Below are 24,091 nucleotides of genomic sequence, written 5' to 3' on the forward strand. Positions count from 1 at the left end.
CCACCGCGACGCGGGACTTTCTATACACTCAGCTTCTCGCCTCCCGTATAGCACCAAGAATCTCCCCCCCCCCTCCGCAGCCGCCCCCTCCCTCCCTCCCTCCCCCCTCTCTTGCTGCTTGCTTCCTTCCTCCCTCCCTCTGTGTATGTGTGTTTGTGTGTGTATATGTGTGTGTGTGTGTATGTGTGTGTATATATATATATACATATATATATATTCCTATGGAGAATATTCTCGGGGAGCTATATTGGAATGAAGGAGATATCAACGAGGCCTGTCAGTTCAAAGCTTTTTAGTGGTTGTTTGAAAATCCTCTTCCCGTCAAAGTAAGCAGCCCTTGTATTTGAACAGCTGCTTTGAACAGTGATGGGCGGGAAGGAGAAGAAGGACTGAGATGAATAAAAAGAAACAGAAATGGAGAGGGGAGAGAGAGGGAGAGACCCACTGCAGTGTCTGACCAAGAAACCGCCTTACCAACCTGTTTTCTCTGCAGGCAGAGAAAAGGAAAGAAGAAGGGTTCCTGGGATCTCTAATCCAGGAGGGTGATCACCGAGAGAAAGGGGGCAGACCCAACGCAGGCTTTCTCACACACCCGCCCCAACGCCCTAGAGCCGAAGCACTTCCAAGACCCTCTCCGAACTGAAGGACGGAATCGCCGGAGCCTGAAACCATCCCCCTCCCCCTCCTTCGGCCGGCAGCCAGACAACCGAGGATCCTTCGCTGCTTCAAGCAGCGGTTTCCTCCGCGGACAGAGAGCGCGAAGGATGCTTCAGAACGAGTATTAATGGCCAGGATAACCAGAAATGATGGGGACGGGGGGGCGGGACTTCTGCCTCCAGCGTCTCCAGAGTTCACCCACTGTCACTCCGAGCCCTTCCCCGCTGGGGAAATACACAGAGGATGTGTATTTCCCCTCTCATGGGGGAGGGATACTGTGTAGAGAAAACGCAGGACGGGGGCGGGGGGGGGGATGTGAGAAGGAAAGAGAAACTGACTTTCCTCCCCAGGGTTTTTGGGTTTGGGGGGGGGGGGTCCATGTTTTGTTTTGGTTCTTTTGTTTTTCCTGTTTTAGTCTCTATTAGTTGTCATTTCTAACGTGGGCGTCGCGTAATGACCCTATATCCAAGGATCTGGAGCTCCGCTATTCCAGAAAAAGAAAAGTTAAGCCGGAAAAGTTAGTTTTCATGCCTTGGACAAAACCGACTTCAGTACACCCAGGCAGCCCGGCTTGCCAGGCTCTCGGATAACGCCCTTTCAGTAACCGCCGCTTTCCTTTCGACACAGCCACACACACACAATCAGAGGAAGAGGAGGGCTGATTTCACGTGGCTAGTTAAGATTTGACCGGGAATAGAAAAGAAAATCGCTGGCCGCTTTCCACTAGCTTTTCACTAATGCCAGGGGTGAGTTGGCCTGTTGGGAGATCTCTCTATTCAAGTAGACTGTCAGAGTTCTCGGTGGGAGATACGTTTAATGGGAAGGCAGGGCAAGAGAAACTTCTTTTTTTTAACAATGGCTTTCAACCCAGACTTCAGAACCCTTGTAAACACTGCGGGGCAGAATTGAGGGGAGAAGGACTGCTTCCTGCTTCCAAAATGCTGTAGCTCCTTTCACTTTGCTGATATCCTTTGCTTTTTTCATTGGCTTTGAGTGTTGCACAGTCAAACTACTGCACCCTGCTCGCTTTAAAGCAGTTCTGCAAGGCGTTTGGAAAAACAAAACACTGGGCCAACTACATTGTTCTTCTCTATTAAGCTTCGGGTGGTGCTTTTGGCTGTGGAGAAACAGTATAAAAATATTAATTAAGCAAATAAACAAACAGAACAAACACACTTGGGCACATCTAGTTAAAAATCCCTAAGGCTGCAAATCAATGCATACTTACCAGGGAGTAAGCCCCATTGTACAGAGCTGGACTTACTCCTGAGTAAACAGGTTTAGGATTCCAGTGCACGCTATTCTTATTCTTTAGCAGATCCGAACTATTATTTCATTGTTCTTGTTTTAGGTGAACTTATTTCTCTGCTCTGCTGAGAGGCTGTGGAGTAGGGGATAAAGTTGGTTCTGTCTGAGAGAGACAGAGAGACAGAGACTGAGAAAGGGGGGAGAGAGATAAGGAGAGACACTATCTATCTGATATATAGATATAGAAACAGGTATAGCTTATACATTCAACTTGTTTGAATACTACCACATTTTCACATTCCCAAAAGTCTCTCGACTAGAATAGAAATAAGATTTTTTCCCTAAGTACAAATCAGTTCTGAAACTTGTGTATAAGGAGGCCAACCAGTATGCGTTCTTGGCCACATTTCAAACATTATGTCACTTTCTTTGAGAGTTTATCAGTGTCATTTCCTTGTGTATCTCCCCCCACCCCACCCCACCCCACCCCTTAAAGCAAACTGACTCCTTGAACTATCTAAAGAAGCAGACTTATGTATGGAAGTTGAAGGGGACTTGCTTCCATATTTAAGACCCTGTTGGTCAACTGCGATCCTGTGTACACTTCTTGGAACCCCGGTCTGCACAAAGTGCACCTGACTTCGTAGTAAATAAGCATAGGATCGGGCATCGCTGCGCTCACGTTTACATGAGCTTAAGTTCATCTGAAATGAATGAAACCTTCCTACAACCCCTCCTGGGCTAAGAAGTTAGAATTCTTATTTCCTATCCGGGGGGGGGGGGTGCGCGCGGGCGCGCGAGTGTGTAGACGTTCCTCTCACACAGATCATTTTTTCCAGCCAAATAGCCTTTCCTAGGATGATAAATTATGAACAACTCTCGGAAGAAAGCGGCTTCTTGCTTGTGGTGGTCGTAAATTCTCCCTTCCTGCCCTAGCTTGGCATTTCGAATAAGATAACTTGTGTATACTGTGTCCATTCTTATAGAACAACAAAACTCTTGCTCCTTCTTGGCTCAGAGTGGATTACGAGATCCAGAGCAGCGCATTGCTAGCTGCTCTGGATTTTAAGGAGATGTCCCAGCACAATCACAGGGTGGCATGGGTGGCTCCATTATTGCTAAACACCCGGGCCCTTTAGCCGTCCACAGAACAAGTAATCCAGCTTTCTTGGAAATCGGGCGTTTAACCTTAAGAGAACCAGATCCAAGGATCGGCCAGTCAGCAGCACGATCCAATGGACGACATTTGGGCTTAAGACCTGCATCGGTGGGCTTAAGATATATATGGTCTTAACTGAGGAAGGGAACGGTATTAGATCGGGCTGAGTCTCTCTTGCCTGTCCCTAAGCTCCTGCTGGAGCAACATGCCTGCTTTGCGAAGAAAAGAAAGAAAGTTGCTCTGTAAACATGGTGGTCCCTAGAGAGTGAGAGTCTCTGTGAACAATACCAGTTAGCTTTGCCTCTGTGCTCTCCAAAGTGTTAAGCCTTGAAATTCTTAGCGAATCCAAGTTTTGTTCTCAGGCAGCACCTGCCGCTGGGACAGTTTGGGGACTTGCGAGAGTCTCTCTTCTCGAGGGAGTAACAGCATCCCTCCGCCCCTCGCCCCTTCCCCCGCTATCATCTTTCTTATCCTGCCATTGTGGAAAAGGAGCAGCAGGTTTCTCTTGGATTACTGGGTGCAAAGACACGAGGAGACGCGTGGGGGGTGGGGTGGCGGGAGTGGAGAAGGGAAGTCAGGGAACCGCTCCACACTTCGACTGCAACGCTATGTACACTTATTCGGGAGTAGGTCCCACTGAGATCATCAGAGGGCTTTCTTCCGAGTAAACATGCACATCCCTATGGGGCTGTTACTGACTCCAGGTCGTGCGGACAGAAACACATATCGGGAAGCGTGCCTACCGCGTTGCCAAGTTGCCGCTACATAAGTCTTGTTAAAAGTTGCCTTCGTTGCAAAACAAGCGCTGGGAAATGTTGGAAGTCGGTATGATATGGACGTGAGGAAGAGGAACAAAAATAAATAAAACCCATCCACTGCCAGCCTGCCAGCCAGCCAGCGAAGGGAAGAAGAAAGACATTGACGGAGTTATATGGATGGCTCCGGCCACCAAGCAAATTAGTATTACTCTGGCCAAGTGATTCTGCCCATCGCGTCCAGTCGGTGGTTGTTTTCTACAAGAACACCTTCCAGTCAAAGGATGCGTCCTCTGCGTGGCGTGCCGTTGGGGGGCTGGGGGTGCGGAAGGGGGGAGGAGCGAAACCGTCTTCCGCCTGAAAAGAATCCCACCAAGTTTGGGAACAATGCAAGCAGCCGCAGGAGAGCATCTCCTCCAGCACTCCTAACCTCGGTGTGCGTATGGTCAGTTTGCGCTCTGCTTGCTTCCCCTGAAAACACAGACAGGAGTAGTTTTGAATGTGCCCCGTGTGTGTGTGTGTGTGTGTGTGTGTGTTAAAGGGAGGGTAGCGTCTCCCCGCCATCCATCCGGACTCATCCCCTGTGGCTAGAAGCAACCGAGCTGCTGCCTTTTTCTGGTGTGTGTTTGTGCCCCCCCTTCTTTCTATTCCTTCTCTCCCCCCCCCCTTCCTTCTCTCCCTCTTTAGAGTTTGATTGCAAAGAGGGAGAGGGAGGCTGTGTGGGAGGCGTGGTGTCAGCGCCAGGGCCGGGGCCAATGGGAGGCTCCCCCCGCGCCGGTTGCTAGAGGTCTCCACGTAAATCAAAGCGCAGAGAGCCAATGGGGGCCGAAGGGAGGGAGGAGCGGGGACGCGTGCCTTTGCAGTGGGCTCTGCCAAGCGGACTTGCGGGGGAAGCGAGCGGCGAGAGGAGCCCGAGGCGGAAAAGTAGCTGTCAAATGCGCGGCTCCTTTAAGCGGAGCCCTCAGTCCGGCTCGGAGAGTCATGGCGACCACAGCGTCTAACCACTACAGCCTGCTCACCTCCAGCTCGCCCATGGTGCACGCCGAGCCGCCGGGGAGCATGCAGCCGGGCGCCGGCTACCGGGACGCCCAGGCGCTGGTGCAGGCGGACTACGCGCTGCAGAGCAACGGGCACCCGCTCAGCCACGCGCATCAGTGGATCACGGCGCTGTCCCACGGCGGCGGCGGCGGCGGCGGAGGAGGAGGCGGCGGCGGCGGAGGAGGCGGCGGCGGCGGCGGGGACTCGCCGTGGCCCACCAGCCCGCTGGGCCAGCAGGACATCAAGCCTTCGGTGGTGCAGGCCAGCGGCCGGGGGGACGAGCTGCAGCAGCAGCAGCAGCATCTCCCGCAGCAGCAGCAGCAGCAAGGCAGACCGCCGCACCTGGTGCACCACGCCGGCAGCCACCACGCCGCGGTGGCCGCGGCCGTGGCGTGGAGGACTGGCGGCGCGGCTCACCTGCCGCCCGGCATGGCCGCGTCCAACGGCGGCGGCCAGGGCGGGCTGCTGTACTCGCAGCCGCCGGGCTTCACGGTCAACGGGATGCTGGGCTCGGGCCAGCCGGGCATGCACCACCACGGCTTGCGGGACGCCCACGAGGAGCCGCCGCCGCAGCCGCCGCCGCCGCCGCCGCACCACCCGGACCATCTCCCCCCGCAGCAGCAGCAGCAGCAGCACCCCCCGCACGGGCAGCCGCAGCACCACCACCCGCACCACCACCACGAGGCGCACTCGGACGAGGACACGCCGACCTCGGACGACCTGGAGCAGTTCGCCAAGCAGTTCAAGCAGCGGCGGATCAAACTGGGATTTACCCAAGCGGACGTGGGCTTGGCCTTGGGCACGCTCTACGGCAACGTCTTCTCGCAGACCACCATCTGCAGGTTCGAGGCCCTGCAGCTGAGCTTCAAGAACATGTGCAAGTTGAAGCCTTTGTTGAACAAGTGGCTCGAGGAGGCGGACTCGTCGTCGGGCAGCCCCACCAGCATAGACAAGATCGCGGCGCAGGGGCGCAAGCGGAAAAAGCGCACCTCCATCGAGGTGAGCGTCAAGGGCGCCCTGGAGAGCCATTTCCTCAAGTGCCCCAAGCCCTCCGCCCAGGAGATCACCTCGCTGGCGGACAGCCTCCAGCTCGAGAAAGAGGTGGTCCGCGTGTGGTTTTGTAACAGGAGACAGAAAGAGAAACGCATGACTCCCCCGGGAGGGACTCTGCCGGGAGCCGAGGACGTGTATGGGGCCAGCAGGGACACGCCGCCGCCGCACCACGGGGTACAGACTCCTGTGCAGTGAACTCCGCCACCGGCGGAGCGGGGGGAGGAGCGGGGGGGACGGGGGGCCGACCCCTGGCCTCCTCCCTCTACCCCCTTACTCCCCCAACCCTTTTGAATGTTTCCCCCTCCCTTTAAAAAAAAAAAAGCAGACAAAACAAAAAAGGAAGGAAGGAAGGAAGGCGACTGCACTGAACTATCCTTGAAACGGTAGCAAAGTGTGTAATGAATGGTGTGTTTTGACCTTTACAGGCGAGTAACCAGGCAATGAGGTGCAGTGAGTATATGGACGTGTGCGTAAGAGAGGCGAGCGCATGTCTGCCCCTTCCACCCACACACACACACCCTCTCTCTTCCTCTCTCTCTCTCTCTTTTCCTCGCGTCCAACCACAGGCAGATAAGACTCCCAAATGTCAAGGGGCTAAACAAAACCCTCCTCCTTGGGTAGAGACAAAAGTTGGCCTGCCTTAGTGGCAGGCCCTTGGCATTAAGTATCCTGGGATTTACGCCAAAGGCACCAAGAATGCAGGACAGAGGCTTCGATTCGCTGGAATACGCTTTACGTTTGGTTGGGGGAGGGGGCGGATATGAAGGCAAGAGGCAGGCAAGTGTTGTTAGGAGGGTCATGCCGTTCTTTTAAAAAGCAACCCCTATGAATTTGCACTGGAAGAAAAGAGAAGTTTTACAGATTTCATCTCCTTTTCATGCCTTGCTGGGAAATGACTTGCATTTTCCACTCTTGAGTGCTGGCCAGCGGTGGGACAATGTATATCCGTGTAGCCCTCGCTTTTCCTCTTTGTGTGGATGTTAAGTTTTGGAGCCGCCTTCGGTGGAGGAGGTCATGTTTAATTTGCTCTTTCTGCCATCATTAACCTCCGGAGTAGGGAAGCTGGGCTGTTTAGTCTTAAGTAGATCTTGAGGGAAGTGAGGACAGCGAAGAAAAGGTGGAAATAAACAACTGCCCCTTTCCAGAAACCTGGCTCTGAAATTATTCAGATGCAAAGAAAGGGGTGCGTGTGTGTGTGTGTGTGTGTGTGTGTGAAAGAGAGATAATATGGTTAGAGACTACTAGAATAATTTGAGTAAGCCAAGTCCGATGGGATAAAAAGAAGAGTGTGTGTGAGAGAGAGACAGACAGACAGACACCCATCCAGACTTTTCCAGCAGAAAGTGGCACTTTGAATGGAGCTAAAGATGGGGAGTGGGGACTTTCAGATGAGAAAGGAGAAAGTGTGTGTGTGTGTGTGTGTGTGTAATGCTTAGCCTCACAGGTAATGTTCAGAAAGTTCTCTGTATGTCTTGAGTATCCAGTACTGCCCTGCCCTAAGACATTTATGCTGACATCTGCTTCTAAATTTGAAATGAGGGGAAAAGAAATTCAATTTAAGAACCTACATTCTAACCTTAGGGAGAGTAACTTGGAAGTAAGTTCCACTGTGCCTAGAGTTGCAGCTACAGGCTGTGATCTTGAGATAGATCACTTCCCTTTGATTTATTTTACTTAAGGAGATAAGACTTGTAGAGTGACATCCTCTGTAGGTGGGACTTACTTTCACATAATGTTCTTAAACTAGGGGTGTAAAGTAAACCAGCTAAGAACTTCACTCATTGCTTACAAGCCTGGACCCATTCATCTCAATGGGAGGCTCTCTACCGACTTCACTGGAGATGTGGATCATACAAAATAAAAGGGAGTTGAATATTAAGTGATTATTAATTCCATTGAAGTCAGTGGGATTAAGATTAAGAAGGTAGCCAGGCAAACTTCCATTGAAATCAATGGGACTTACTTCCAAGTTAATGTGTCTATGAGGATTGCTTTAAAATCCAAGTACTTGGTTTAGGGGGTCCGTTGGGGGGGGGTGTTGTGGCCACATGCAGGTGGGCTGTTTTTTCTTTAAGATATATTCTCAGATTTCAGATGCATCCCACATACTTTATTGAGATTTCAGCATAATGTGTGGCATGGAAAAGGCCAGATTAACTTCACGGCCTTTTCTCTTTTTTTCTCCGAAGTGAAAACAAAGCAACCAAAATGCCATTTTCCAATCAGTCTTTTTCCTCTGTCTTTTGTTAGTCGTTTAAATAGATGCATTTTCTTGATAGAAAACGGTTAACTTTCCAAAAAAAAAAAAAAAAAGCAGGAGGCTCTTGAGAGGAAAGACAGGAGGGGGAACTTGAAACTGTATTATATGCTATATTGGGGTGAGGGAGTAACCCTTGAAACTGTGATAATGACAGATCCACATTCTGAAACATCTACTCAGCACAAGAAAAGTGGGGGGGGGGTCTGTATAACTTAAAAAAATTAATCTTTGCAAAGTTTGCCTAGTGGATTGTTTGAGCATTCTGAGGCCAATTAAGTATTCTCTCAGAGAAATTCGCAGATAAACATTGGAATGTGTAGGTGGGATTTAATAGTATTGTAATCTTCCATTGTTTTTCTAAGCGCCAGTTTAGTATCAGATTTTTCTCTCCTCCCTCCCTTTGAGAAGCCAACTCATTGGCCTTTATTCTATTTTTACAACTTTGTATTTTCCCCCTTGGAGAGGATATGGACACTGATGTCTTTTTAAGGGCATTGTAGCTGCTGTTGATTATGGTATAGGGACAAATTCTTCTTATAACGATATTCAGGTCAGGGACAGAGGAAGTGGCAAAAGGGGAACAGTGACACTTATTAATATCTGGGTAAGGTCAAAAGAAGGGGTTTGGGGGAGGCACATCCTCCAAACCCTTGGATAGATTTACTTTAAAAAAAATTAAAAAGTTACCAAGCAAACCTTACCGCTCTGTATATATGTTTAATATTTGTCCTTTGAAATGCAGAAATAGTTTAAATGTTTTCTTTGTCTATTTTTCTTTTCTTTTTTCTTCTTTTAAATGCTACCCAGGGAAATATTTTCATATCATTTTTAAGTGGCCTGCCTCAATGTATATTTATTTCTTTTAAAGCAAACAGGTTCTGGAAACTGTTTTTTTCTGTAGCTTTAAATGAGTAGGTGAACAAACAAACAAAATCTATATGGGATGTAAAAAAAATTGGTTCAGTCTCTTTAAAGAAATACTTTGTTTTTTGGTACATTTGGATGTGCTTGTGGGGAAAAAATAAAAGCGCAGAGATCCTTATATATTTATGTTAAAGTAATATTTTATTATCTACATAAAACAGAAATACACAAGACCTTTATAGTTTGTTCGACTTATTGGCATATCTTTTATTTTCCTTTTGAGAGAGGAATATAGCACTGAGTGGCGGCATAGTTCTTTGAATAGAATCGAGACTTTCTATTGCGTTGAATTCTCTGTCCTTCTTTCTTACTTTGGAATAAAATGTATGCCTAATCTATTGACAGATTTTGCTGGTGTTGCTGGTATAACTCTGGTAGTTAGTACAGTGCGGCAGGAATATGTGGGTTTGGGAGCCTATTGAGCCAGCACAAGTGAGTTTTTAAAGGTTGGGCCTTTAATGTTAATCAGCAGCATAAAGTGTCTGTTGATGCTGTGGAAACCGGCTTCTCTTGGAGCATGGGTGGAGGAGAAACAGGGATTTTTTCCACCTGTCTGGAAACTGCACAGATCTCAGCAGACTTACCTAGAAGTGGTGCTCACTGAAAAATCACTGGGCAGGGGTTGTCGTTCACTTGTGCCACTCACAGTTACCTGGCAGTAAAAGTTCCATTCAAACCAACAAGAAAGCATTACGTGTTTAGAGGCCCATGTTGAGGGACAAAGCACTTTCTCTAGAGTAGACTCGTTGATAGTCCATTGCAGTCCAGAGGATTTTCTCCACCCTTATTCCAGAATAAGTGGTTTATGGATAACACTTCCAGTGTTGTTTTTCTTTAAAGGGACAGCCCAATGGGGGGGGGGGGTGTACACATATTATTTTTTATTTAAACTGTTGTGAAGCTATAAATGGAGGTGTTTCTCTGGGATTCTTCACCCAGAGATGGTTAGCCACGTGTATTTATCTCCCAGAAAGACAACAAAGCAGAGTTTTGGTCAGGTAGACTGTATGCCGCTTCTTCTTTAGACTTTTGAAAGACTTTCCTGTGCCCATGCGGTAGTTCCACCCCTTCTTTTTCTTCCTTCCTTTCTAGAAACAAATGCATTATTCGTTAGTATGTATTCGCACTGACCCCCTTTTGAGATTGTAATAAAGGTGCAGCCCTGATCCACAATTGTGGAGTAGCTGAGTCAGACTAGGTTTAACAGGACTGTGGTCCTGAGGACATTCCCCTGGAGGTAAATTCCCTTGAAATCAATGGAACTTTCACCCCCAGCCCCAGCCCAGCCCAGCCCCCACCTACGTGTATGGAGAACCCGGAGGTTTAGTTCCAGTGGGCTTACTTCAGAATAAGCAGTGCATAGAATCAGGCAACACTCCTGCTCAGATCCAGTTACTTTAGCTTAAGTGGGGCGTTGTTGCTCATTCTGCTAAGGTGTTACATTGTGAACACAAACAAACATGATATGAATGTGCGTGGATCCCATATAGTTACCCATGGAACTTCTCTTCAGGTCCTAATGGACATGACTGAGTTATTGTTTGAGGGAATGGAAGGATTCAGTCCTCACTTTATTTTATAGCAGATTTCCTACCTTTTCATGGTCGTGGATTGGCATTCTCAGGGCAAAACGTTAGCATGTTTTCAGGTTTGTTGGGTTTTATTCTTGAAATCACCCCATGCCATGCTACCTCTTCCCCACTACCACCATCTTTTAACGATAGTTTCCAGGCTTATTAGATTTAATCATCTTTTCTAACTCGTAGTCAATATTACACGAGTCCCAAACAGATTCAGCTAAATGATCTTATCAATAGTCTGGAAGCAAAGTGACAGAAAGAAGGAGTGTTCTGCGACCGCAGATATGCTGATGGGTAAAATGTTTAAGCTGGGTATAGATTGAATGTCCCTTGGTCAATAGCTCGCTGAATTGTTTGTATTTTTTATTTTTTTTTAATAGTGGCGCGAGGGTGGGTGTGGAGTTAGAAAACTGGGCACCATCTGCCCTCTGCAGGACATTTCCGTGGTCTTGGAGGGAATATTTTGCTTCTTCCCGTATGTGTGTGTGTGGGGGGGGGGGGATCATGTGCATGTTACTTGGCTGGACCAGGTGTGATTTTTTAAAAAAATTGTGTATTTATTTATTTATTTAAAATATTATTATTATTATTATTATTATTATTATTTGGCACCGGCTTTCATAACTGAAACGGGAGTTTGCTTAAAACAGCCCCACACACACACATGCACACACACCACCTTTCATTTCCCGTTATACGATCTACGTCTCCTATCTATGTTGTTAGAGCCGGCGGATTATAGAGCGAAAGAAGCAGCGAGGCCCTGTAGAGACCAGCGTATCCTTTGAAAGGAAACGACTCTGTGGGAGCTTTTTTGAAAAGGCCTGTTTCCTCTAAAGACAGCCAATCAGAATTAGGAATATCGAGGAGCTTCCTTTTCTTCCCAAAGCACATTTTATATATCTTTAATTACAAACGACAAAAACTGACCCGGTGCCCATCTAGACTTTCTTTCGCTGTCCACGAGAACTGACGCTTACTTTCTGCTTTAGTGCGGTCCTCCCACCCCAAAAGAAAGAGTCACATCTTTAGACTTGCCCATGTACACTTCCTGGAAGGAGAAACTCGTGTCTGGGTTATAGTAATACATGTCAAGAGAGCGTGCGAAATATTGGGTGGTAAAATCAACGTGTGAGTTGAACGGGGTGTGGGGATCTCAACACTGAACAGCCCTACGGAGGCTATATATTTGCTTGAGGGGTTGAAATCCCCTCTCATCTCTTTATAGGAATCGGGTGTAGTGGTGGTCCTGGTGGTGGTGGGGTGTTAGATCCAGAACCTAATTGTGGACTAGGAAGTCTAATATTTGAGAATGGATTGCTAACTCAAACCGTGGCTTAGGAGGGAAAGAGGGTTTGATCTGGATAGAGGGGCTGGGGAAGCTGCAGTAAACATGATCTTTTTCACAAACAGGAATAGTTGGTGATCGACTTAATCTTGAACAGAGATTCAGTTTAGTTTCTGTGTTTTGCTGAATGAGGAGGTATTAGGAGTAATAGACTACAATACATTATTCTATTTTATTTATTGAAGTAGAAATCTAAAAGGGAGTTGAATGGCAGGGAAATGCGAGAGCTTTTTCTGGTTTCTTTTTTCTGGTAGTGGTTTCAGTTGTTTAAACAGGAAACTCTTCCCTCGTTTTTTTGCCTTTTCTTTCAAAACTGCTCTCTTTTTCTAAGTTTTCCGGGTTGATGTTTACATTTCTGGACCATGTGATAAATGAACATGTGAATGACGCTGATTTTTAAAAGTGGACCAAACACAGTGGCTCTCTTTCCACGGAGGCCTTTGTGTGGAGAGAACAATTTCTGGCTAGCCACTCTCTCGATCCACAAACCAATTAAGCCAATCTGTTGGCTTGTCATTCCGTGAAGACAGTAGCTTCCTTACAGTCAAAAATCCTCGCGCTTAATTGGCTTACGATTCCGCAGGATGCAACGCAGGCGCTTCCGGAAGCCTCCTTGTTTCCTTGCTGTTATTACTACTAGCTTTTCTTCTATCCACACTTGGAGGCAACATCTTGGACAATACCTTGGCACAGGAACTATACAATAGCCCGAGAAAGTCTCAAAACTTTACCCTTCGCAGCCTGTGTTAGGTTTGTCATCTTAAACCTTCCAGATTTGGTCTGAAAAGAAGAGAACAGGAAGGCCATTTCCAGAGACAAAACAAAAACTCACCCCTTTTTAAATGCATTCTTTCTGTCCTGTGCCTTTCAGGCAGTTGGTAAGCAGTAATCCTATAGTATTTTAGTTAGGAGTAAATCCCATTGAAAAGTATAAACCATTTTTTCTCGGTTGATCTTAACAGTGTTGACTTGGACCACAGAGTTAAAGGGGCTTGGTCCATGGCAAGAATGTTTAGGATTGCAGCCTTCATCCTGGTTCTTTAAATGCATCTCTACCTGATCCATTCAAAACTTGAGTGAAAAGGTTCTGACGTAGACAGATGCAGATCTTGAAATGTGAAAAGGCTGTAGAAATGAGAGAGTTTGGAGGGGAGGGGGGTGTCATTTGTCAAATGTGGCAGACGCCAAAAGCTTTAAGGAAGGTGGTTATTGGGAGCCTACCAGTATCTATACTACATTATGTTAGTAACAGTATATTACTGGAAAAACACAGCTAATTATATATTTTTCTTTACAAATACAGATTATTTTATTAGTATTGAAAAGCTTTTAAAACAATCTGGTTCTCTATCATGCATTGTAAAAGCATACAAGGAAAGAGAACGCAATTATATTTCAGCATCAAGGGTCTTCATTTACACTTAAATGTAGGCTGTTGAAAGAGTTCCCCTTTTCATCCTCAGACAGCTACAAACAATGCATTTTAGTTTATTTCCAATACCTAGATACTATTTAGTTATCCAAAGCTGCACTCCTGTGCCCATTTACTTGATTGCAACCCCCTTAAACACAGTGGGATGTACTTCTAGAGAACAGGCATAGGATCGGGTTGAATGGATGCAGTCCTATGTAGTGGTAAACTGCATTAAATTCAGAACTGAGCTGTAACCCCATACATAAGAGTAAGTCTCCTTGAATTCAGCAGGACTTATTTACAAGGGAACATCTGCAGTGTTGTATACATCTGTGCATACATACATTGTATACAGACATTGTATACATCTGTGCTGTACACCTTGTTTGAAAGAAAAGTGCTGTTATAATCAAGGGTTTGAAAATAATCATAAAGTGGGTTTGAATGCCAGCAGTATTTTTGAAACTACAGCAGTGATATAGCAAATCTAAGAGAATACACACACACACACATGCAGCATTTTATTTAAAACAGCCTCTTTGATCTTAGTGAGAAATGATTGGCAGGGGAACTTCCAAAGTTGTATTAATGTTGTAGGAGTTGTTACAATTTCTGCATTTAGGAATATGATATGATCCAGCTCAAATAGCACTTATTTGTGAAAGATGTTGAGGGACATTTTAAAAAAATACAGATGTTTATATTTAAAAACTCACAATAACCCTTTGTCACACACTTTGTATGTACTTTAGCTTGACTGCTAAGAGATATATAAAGTAGCTGTGAATGGTTAAAAAAAATTAAATTCAGGTTAAAGTCGCTGGTGCTTCCAACTCTAATCCACTTTCTCAGGAAGAGTTCCATTACTGTAAAGTAAATAGCGTTTGTGTCTAGAGCCACAACTAGAATGAAAAGGTTTCTGTTGGCACCTCCGTTTTAGGCATCCTTACCACTGAAATGTTTGGAATTTGCGTCTAATTTAGAATCCGGGTCTCAGTGTAAACATTCAAGTCTATTGACCTTTTATTTGTAGCTTTCCCGTTCAGTGTAGGCTCTACGATGCATCATCAAACCTTGATGAATTGTAGATACCCTGGCTATCTCAGAAAGAGCAAAAACACATTTTGTTGCCTCCATTGGCTAACATTTGTATCCTTGCAGTATTTCCTTATCCCTCAAGAGTAAAGGAACTCCTTTCAGAATGTCTGTATTTCGCTTCTGACACCCTGATGCTCACTTTCAAGAAAGCCCTATTGGTTTGTAAGGGAGAATTTCCTCCATGTAAATGTGTTGTCCAAGATCGGGCTTCCTTGTGGCGTCGAATCCGAGTAATGGTTTTGCCAAAACGAAACACTGGGAACAAATCTATAAAGTGTCATTTCGGGAGAAACAAGCGAACAAATAAATTATCCTTTTGCTGCTGTTCCAATGTCTGAAAGCATATCAAAGGTTAACTTTAAAATGTCCTGAGCTCCTTTGTTTCTTCCGAGTGGGAAGAGGTTTGAAGCGTGTCACTTCTAAACTAGTTGCTTATAATCGTAGGCTCACAAGTAGTAAAAAGCAAACTCTGAATAGGAAACACGCTACTGATTTCCCACTGATTTCTGTGGCATTGTCAAACAACCCCCACCCCACCCCAAAGTCCCTCCTCTCGTGTGTGAGCTCATAGGTCCCTTGATGCCACTAGCACTTACTCCCGTGTAAATGTCACTCGACCATCGCATCCTCCGCGGAGTGTGGGAAGAATCTGTCGAAAAGACTGTCAAATTAAACACAATCTGCAAAGCTCAAAAGCTGTTAAACCCGAGAACAAGAACTCAGGTCGATCCTAGGCAACTGACGCCTCTCTATCCCTAAGAAACCCACTTGGAAAAGTGAGGCCCATGGATTTCTTCTAGGAAAACCGCTTCCAAGCAAATAGCCTTTGGCTGAATCCAGTCCTCTGAATCTATTGGAAGGAGCTTAACTGCTTTGTAGTTTAGAATCTAGATAGGAACGCAAAAAGTTAGCAGAACCAGTAATAAAACGCGGGCGGGGCGAAGGGTGAGGACAGACAGAACTTACACCTCGGTCCGTAGATGTCAGTGTGTGAATACTTATTAAGTCGGAAATGTGGGGGAATCCTTAAGACAGAATACCTCGACCATTACCGACGTGGCAGAAAAATAGAATCACACGACGTTTTAATTGGTACAGACGACCAAACGAAACAGAGGCAGAAAATCTTACCACTTGGCAAGTTGGTTGCTAGCACTGGGCTATTGGGACTTCCTGCCAGGTATGCATACTTAGGATCGCAGCCTTGAGCTCCGGTAGTGGGTGTGATCACCCCTAAAATAATGTTTTCGTCCAGGCCCGAGGATCTAAACCATACAAGGGCAACGCGCTGTCATAACTAGAGAGTGTTATGAGTTAGGACTGAGCCCAGTTGGTTCACGACATTTTTTACAAACGTCTCCTCCTTTTATTGCCTGTAAAAATTGGCCCTTTCCTTTCCTAGGCCACCTGCGCCTGCCGATGACTGCCCCGTGGAGCCGGATCCTATGCAAGTGTATTCCGAAGTAAGTCCCAACGTGCTCAGTGAAACTTACTCCCAGGAAAGCGTGCATATGATCCGGCAGCCCTTGCAGAAGTTTCTGCGATGCTGTCCTTTCTGGCCCATCCTTGGCCCATCCGTCAGGTTTGATTTCCAAGCCTAGCCGACCCGGGGAACTTTTCAACGCCCCTTCGGAAAGTTTTAGGCAGGCTGCCTCATTCATTAATTGCCCGTCCCTGCTCGATTCATTCAAGGGCTCCAGTCATTCATTGCCAAGTCCACGGAGGCACCAGCTCCTTGGTCAACAGTAGGGGAGACACACGAACAAGGATGGCGCTATTTATTTCCCTCCGCCTGTGGATTTCGAAGACATTCAAGCAGGCACAATCATTAAACTAATTTGTATTTGATTGTTTGGGCGGACGAGGGTGAGTTTTATTACACTAAAGCATTCAAGCTCGCACGCACCACTGATTAGCAGTATACATTAAATAAAGTTGTTTGTACACATTGTCTTACCACATATAGGCAGCCTTATTATTCTAATTACTCTAATTAGGGCATTGCAATGGTTTCGATTTGATGTGAGGAGACATGGATTCGTACTAGTCCTTTTGTGGGGGAGGGGGGGGAGGCCCTTTCCGTGTAGAGGTTCTCACGATTTACGTTTCCCCCTTCAAAACGTAGAATAGTATTAGTCAAATATATTACAGATATTAAAGCTGGAATATTTAGTGAACGTATTCTGGAGAAAGATTTTGGTTGTGTGTATGTCTAATTTACATGTGCCCCACGGTTCAGCAATCTAACTTGCTGGGGTTTAAATTTTTAAAATCTAAATTTCAAACGAATATTCAAAGTAACAATTTGTAATTCCTTCTACCCCACCCCCGCCCTTCTCCAATAAGAAATTGTAACCCTTACGTTGGAGAAAGCTACCTTAACAGTGAAATCTTCTGCCTGCTTACTTTGAAGTAAACCCCACTGTGCAAAGGATTGCAGCCCCAATATATTTTGTGGAAATCTGTTCCATGAGCTCGAAATGATTGTGATTATTATCTAATGTCACCAGTTTATCAAACGTGTTACTTCGATAGGGGGTCTATAATTAAATTCTTAATTCTTTTTTAGAATTCAGCACCTCAAGAAACAGCAATCTAAAGAGGTTTAAAGTTTTTTTCTTTTCCCATTATTTTTCTTTAAAAGAAAAGAAACAGTGTTGAAAATAACTTAACAGAAGAGATATGGACTCGTTATCTATCTATCTATCTATCTATCTGATTCTCTCAAAACGGGCAATTTAGAAATTCTTGTTTTTCATTATTCAACAGAAATATTTATTGAGGATTTTAGATTTCCCGCTTGGTTTGGCTTATTAAGAGCAATTTATTTATTTTTTAAATTATATATAGCGAGGTCATCTCTGAGAGGAACTGTCAAAGTTACGGGATTTGCCCGGGATTTGCCCTATCCTGCTTGTGCGTTTAGTTCTTAAACTAGGATTTGGTAGAAACCAAGGACGGGTTACTCATATATAACCTTCGCCAACTGCCCGCCTGTTCCTTACTATATCATCCTCCTACACTGGAGCAAAGAAAGAGAGTTTGAAATTGTCTTTTACAGATTGCCCAGCTGCTGGTGTGGTTCACAAGCCTTCCCATCTACCCACCATCCCTCTCCTTCATGGGAAACCTAATGGGGGGGGGGGATAACAACCCCCTCCCACCCTCAGTTGATTGTGTCTAAAGGTGAGGGATAAAGGGTCACGCGGTTGTTTTTGTTGCTGCTGCTGTTGTTTTAAGCCACCCAAAGCCAAACAACCCCACCCGCATCTTCTCCTTTGTGATGCTTTGGCTGAAGAGGAGAAGGCGTGTGGAGGCTGGAACTGGGAGGCCTCTTTCAAGCCTACTTGGGCCTGCTTTGGATTTATTCCGGAGATTTTGGCGGCGGCAGGGGGAGGGGGGATTGAAAAGCAGGCAGATCCACTACGATTTGACAACCCACACACTCGCAGCTCCCCCCCCCCCGCGCCGCCTTCGCCGCCACCCCCACCCCCACGTCTTCTCATTCATCCCTCCAGGCTCACAAAGAGAGAGAGAGGCAGGGAGGACCAAGTTCTCTGGAAGAGATCCGAGGGCCTCCCGCGAAGAAAAAGCACGGGGTGGGGGACGCCTCGCAGAAGTCGCAGCAGGGCATCCAAAGGGGGAGAAGGATAGACGGCCAGGGCGAGGGCGAGCACTGGGGAGGCCGTGGAGACTTGGGGAGGCCGAAGCAGTCTCCCTTGGCAATGTCAGCCTGACGGCTCCCTTCTAGAGGAGATCAGATATTCCTCCAGCAGAACCCGGGCAGATCGAGCCTGAAAAGGCCGAGGGCGGGAGAAGCGGGTGGGTGGTGGGAGGCTTTGAGCCAGCCAAATGCCCCTCTCCGCCATAAAGCTTCTCTGTGCCTCTGGATTTATCCTTCCCTCGAGAGTTCATTGTACAACACAGCCCGCCTGCCCTTCTCGCATGAATCTGTTTTGTAACAAAGTCTCCCCAGCGAGTGTATTAGAGAATAAAGCCTCTCTTCCCTCCCTCCCCCCCACCCTGTCCCTGCCCTCTCTCTCCACGCCCCCCCTCCTTTTGATCCCCCCCTTCCCCCCATCCCTTCAGTATAGCATCTGTTCCAGGAGAGTTCTTCTTTCCCAATCGCAGGAAAATACGTAGTAGAACTTGGGCGCCCCACAGCGGTCTCAGCCGTAATTTGCTTTAACAAATACAGTGGCGGCAGCGGCCGCAGCAGCAGCAGCAAGAGAAAATAAATCCATGCGTCTAACCTCCGTCGCCCCTCGCCCAGTTCGGAAATAAACTCGCCGATTAGGACATGTCGGTTTTAATAATTGCTTCTCTATACGAGTTCGCTCATGTCTGAAGCTAGCCGGGTGGCAAAAGGGTTAAAAAGAAAAAGAATAGGAGGGTGTGTGTTTCTAAAGAGGGTGGGAGGGTCTCCCTCCCTTCCCCGCCTTCTGTGCTTATTTCTTACCCCTCTTTGTAGACCTCCAAAGCAGAGCGAACAGGTCAGGGGTTCCTAAAAGCTCTTTTAAAAATAGCCTCCAGCATTCAGGCTGCAGCAGGGAAGGAGGACAGTGGCCCAGTGCCTTGAGCTTCTTTGAGCAAAATTTAAAATACAGCCAGCAAGGCCAAAGATAATAAAACAGTCCAAATTCGAAAGGCGGAGGGATAACCCGTGTAGTTTTTAGCCTTTTTTGTATTTTCCTACCTCTGTAATTCAAATAGCGACCCTGATTGGAAAGGATGTGTATTTGTTTTAAAAATGGATCTCTTCTAATGTTATGCTATACTAACAATTTTTTAATAGACGACATGTGTGCCTAAATAGCATCAGAGGCAGTAAAATATTCTTTTGGTGTCTTGTGGAAGAATATACTTTCTGTGCTGGCCCTCGGAACAGTGGATTCTGAAAGACCATTTCAATGACTGCTACTTCCACCAGCCTTCCCCAACCTGGAGCCCTGCAGAGGTGTTCGATTATAACATCCATCATCCCCAGACAGCTCCTTGGCTGGGGATAATAGGAGTTGTATCCCAACACCTCTGGAGGGCAGCAGGCTGAGGAAGGCCGACTTACATTGAAGTCCAGCTGAAATCAAGCTTTGGGTGGAGTGACTGTAGTTTTGTAAAGGCAGTGATTCCAAAATAGCATTTCACCATAGTCTATCTTTGTGTTGCATTACCATCTGGGACTCCAGTCTTCCCATGGAACCTGTGGGAAATCCTGCTTCTACCAGACAGCAGTACTTAACTTTTATTTTGCTATTTTTAAGAGAAAGAAGTTGGAGCTCAAGTCTACCTAGAAATAACACCCTCTGACCTGGAGGTTCTCTCTCTTCCTCCTACGCCCACCCCCCATCCTGCCCCATAACAAGAGAAGAAGCCCTGCTGGATCAAACCAAGGGTCCATCTAGTGCAGCATATTCTTTCTGGGAGATGCTTCCGGAAAACCTGCAAGTGGCAGTTGGATGCTTGCAACTGGTATTGGGAAGTATATTGCATCTGAACATAAATGTCCCATTTAACTGTCATGGTGGATAGCTGTGGATAGTTTTATCCTCCATGAATGTCCAGTGCCCCTTGAAAACTATTTTTACCAGTGGCCATCAGTAGATAGATTGTAGCAGTGAATTTCATGCGTTAGTTATGTGTTCTGTGTAGTTAGATATATAGGAACTCCCTGCAGTTACTCAGTAATGAGGAAAATGTACCTCAGCTACAATAATGGAACACTTTTATTTTTAAAAAAGCTTAATTTGTCCCAGAATGGAGTCCTGGCACAAATTAAGCCTCGGTAGGCAGTGATTTATCTGCACATCGAACAGTGAAGAGCCATTTCCCCTACAAGGTGTTGATTTGATATACATACACTTACCTGGGAGTATGCCCCACTGAATGAATTGAAAGTAAACATGCACAGGATTACGCAGTATGGCTGTTTGTTTTATGGCTGTGCGTGTTGATGATCAAGAGAAAACCTAGCAAAATGTGCAACTTCCTTCTCCATAATGTTCAGCCTTTTGCAAGACCACTCCACACATTACAAAATGGCCACTGTGAAGAATGCAAGAAACTGTGCAAATTCTTTTTAAAAATCATAATGCATGATGAGCTGTGCATGATGTATGCAAGCAGGGGCACAATCTGCTGTTGTGCCCCTGCTCGCATACAGAAGGTGAGTATACAGTCACTTCTATATGTGTAGGCTCGTCATGTGTTATGACCCTTCCATGGGGTTTATACAATTTCTTGCATGGAAGCTGAGGCCAGAGGGGAGAGTTGGTAATTTATTTACTTAGTATTTCTTTAGATAATTTCTATTGCACTTTTTTACACTGAAGTGTACGCAGCATGGCTATGTGTGAAGCTGACAGTAGTAGCCTACCCAAGCACAAATCTAGGACTGATTGGTAGTGCTTGCATTGGAAGAGTCATACTCATGGTATGATGCAGAAACGTGGTAGTAAGTGTGTGCCGATAGGCGATGGAAGGCACCCTTGTGTGTATGGCTATTTCGCCCCAGGTATCAGATAGTCCTGCAAGCCCACAAAATCTTATATACCCAAAGCAGAGCCCATGTGAGTCTCTTGCCTATTTGCACAGCAGATGGGAAGAGAAGCCATGTGATGAAGGCGGGTGTGGGATTCTCTTGTGCCTCATGTCACGGACACCTGGATCAGGCAATGTGTCCAAAGCTTCCAAACCAGGAGTGGGTGAAGTTGCTATGCACGCACGCATGGATTTGTGCAGAATAGATGGGCAGATTTGCTGTTCTGATGTCTGGAGGGGGTTGGGAGCAGTGCTGATGCCAGGTCATTCCACAGTGCAGTGTTCCTGATGCAACATGCATGAATGGAGCCCAGTCCAGCTTCTATGTGTCCTTCCCTTTCTTATCAGCCACTGCACACCTTTGCAAAGCAGCTTCTGCTATTCCTGTCAAAGACCCCACACTTGTCCTGCAATTATACCTGTCCATAAAGGTGATGGCTGGGGAACAGCACAGACTGAAGCGCTGAAACAATCCAAATCCCAAAATATGATCTGTGTATGTGGACATGCCTCCGGTAGCTGCTTCTCTTCTTGTACAGCTTTCAAATTCAGTCCTGCCTGATCTTCCTCCATAAGCAGAACTGTTCCACAGACTTAACAGTGGATACAACTTTAAAAGATACAACTTATAATAGCATTTGCGATGGGTTGGTGGTCCTTTGGTATATAGGATTAACTAATCTAATGTTTTAGACAGGTCGACATAGTATATGAACTGTGGCTGCCTATGTTTCACCTTAAATAAGAGTTTTCAAGTTGCAAGTCCCTATTTTATTGTTATTATTTATAGCCTTTTTTTCTTTCGTTTTTAAAATCAAACTTTGCTGACATTTCTGTGGCAAGATATTTGCTGCACTGATTTTCATTTGCCTGGGATCATGTAGGCTTTGTTCTGCTCCTGTTTGGGGAGGGGTTTTTAATTCCTACACCCTGAAAACTATTATAATTTCCATAGGTTTCAGTGCATTTCAAATATGAATGGTAGTCATATCAAAATCAAAATCTGAGTCTCCAAGATCCCTTCAACAAAAGCCATAAATCTTTGCATCTGAAACAACTCTTTAAGTTTGAAAACCAAACATCACACAGGCAATTGAGTTTGTTCTCCTATTTTCCTGATGATGGTTTATCTGTGTTATTCAATATGTGTGTTGAAATAAGTTAAGAAAAGTGCAGTTCACAGGACTGATGACAGCCATGTTATCTAGATAATTTAGGATTCAGAACTGGCAGGAAACAGGTATTCTGAATACAGAAAGATCCATTTGGAATTGTGGCTCTTACCACTCTGACTTGATAACCAGGAATGTACTCAGAAATTTTGGCTTTGTATTCAGCTTCAGCGTAACTTTCTTGTCACATACTTTCTTCATATACACATAGTCACGCTCAGACACAAATTCCCAGGGAGGGGGAAAATGTTTTAAAATAATAATATTTAGTCCTCCTTGTTGTAGCAAAACATCTTTAAAATGTCTGCTGTCTTTGGGAGATAGTACAACAGCAATAGATTTGAACCCTATGCAGTTTGGCACACAACATACACTATGCTTATGTCTCACTGCATTTTTGAAAGTAATGAGAGCTTTCTTCAATCTGGGACAATATTTCTTTAGATAATCTTTACATAAGCCAGATAAGGTCTAAACAGAAGCAGGCCTTTTTTGACTTTAGCCAGTTCTTCTAGGTAATTCCCAAATTATCTCAATAATGTACACATTATGCAGCCATTGGATGTTATCTGTACACATCATCTGTCTAGCTGGTGTAGTATAATGGATAAGAACATAAACTATGAGGAAGGAAGTTGGCTGTTCAAGCCACAGCTTGGCTAAGCACTTGCTGAGTGGCCTAAGGCAAACTGTGTCTCTCAGCCTTAGCTCACCCTCAGTCATATGGAGATGAAAACAGAGGCCTATCTTAGAGGCTTGTTGTAAGAATACTGAAGTAATTTATTTTATTAATTTATATGAAGTAATACATTTATATCCAGCCTTTCAAATAACATTTTTCAGCACAGCTTACACAACATAACATGTGTGCTTTGAGCATTTATTATATGAATGTTATATATGAGCGTGCTCACATATAATAGATCTCTCTCTCTATCTCTACACACGCACACATGCACACACACACACGCACACACACCTCTGAACATTTCCACTTTATACATAGACACAAACCCATATTTTCATAACAAAACATATACTTGATTGCCATGTTCTCATACCATTTGTTCAGGGACTTCAGAGAACTGCTTTGGCGTAAGTGATTTGATGACTGCATACCTAGGCAGCCAGCATGTCTTTCTATCTTTCTCTTGGTGGGGAACACTTTTTTTTTCTAAAGTCCTCTCAAAAACGTGCTCTTTGTTGGTAATCCTTTGGCAGCATATGAAGGTTCAGAGGCAGCATGTGTTTCTTCCTTCTTATTACAGGATCAAGACTGGGGAGATGCTCTTCCCCTCCCTTCAAACCACCCCTTGACAACGTTGCTTCAAAGCTGCCTTTAATTACGGAACAACTTGCTTGATAGTCGGATAGAAGAATGCGGCCTTCCCTTCACAAGGCATCTAAATTCCACATGCTCCCTATCTATTCAACTAGCCCTAACGGGTTTTAGTGTCTCATATTATTAATTATTATCTCTGGGGTAGCTCTGGATTATGTGGATTCTTTGCTCACCACATCATGTTTTTTATCTCTCTCTTTCATTGTTGTTATTGCTGGTAGTGATGGTGTACAGTTTTCTCCATGGAGTGAAATATTCCTGTTTAAGACAGAATAGAGGAAACACTGCACATTAACAGGATCGCTATCATTACTGCTTTTTCTTTTCTAAAGCTCTCACAGCAAGAACTTTGCATCTTACCTCAGAAGAATTAAACAGTTAAATGTGCCAAATTGACAAAGCCTACGAAACCTTTCACAGAGAAAGAGAACTATCTGCCAGCAAATATCTAAACAATTACACAGATTACATTAAAATACATTTTCTTGAACCATCATAATTTGGTG

At 45.5% G+C, this 24,091-nt stretch overlaps 1 protein-coding gene across 1 annotated transcript; it reads left to right on the plus strand.

The window, feature by feature from the left end:
- Window positions 1-4,800: 4,800 nt before the first annotated feature.
- Window positions 4,801-23,586, plus strand: POU3F2 (POU class 3 homeobox 2). The gene is made up of 2 exons (XM_084831234.1): window positions 4,801-6,084; window positions 23,512-23,586. Exons 1-2 carry the CDS (start codon window positions 4,801-4,803, stop codon window positions 23,584-23,586), a joined length of 1,359 nt encoding a protein of 452 aa, XP_084687360.1.
- Window positions 23,587-24,091: the final 505 nt, after the last annotated feature.

The sequence above is a fragment of the Heloderma suspectum genome, chromosome 1 (assembly GCF_057233095.1).
Source record: "Heloderma suspectum isolate Gila_16-S chromosome 1, 16-S_ref, whole genome shotgun sequence".
Lineage (NCBI taxonomy): Eukaryota > Metazoa > Chordata > Lepidosauria > Squamata > Helodermatidae > Heloderma > Heloderma suspectum.

Bases quoted from the DNA above. Each gene is read 5' to 3' on its own strand.
- POU3F2 (XM_084831234.1), top strand. From the start codon at position 4,801: ATGGCGACCACAGCGTCTAACCACTACAGCCTGCTCACCTCCAGCTCG. The intron at 6,085-23,511 runs GTACAGACTCCT...TTCTTATTACAG, and splicing joins CGCCGCCGCCGCACCACGGG to GATCAAGACTGGGGAGATGC.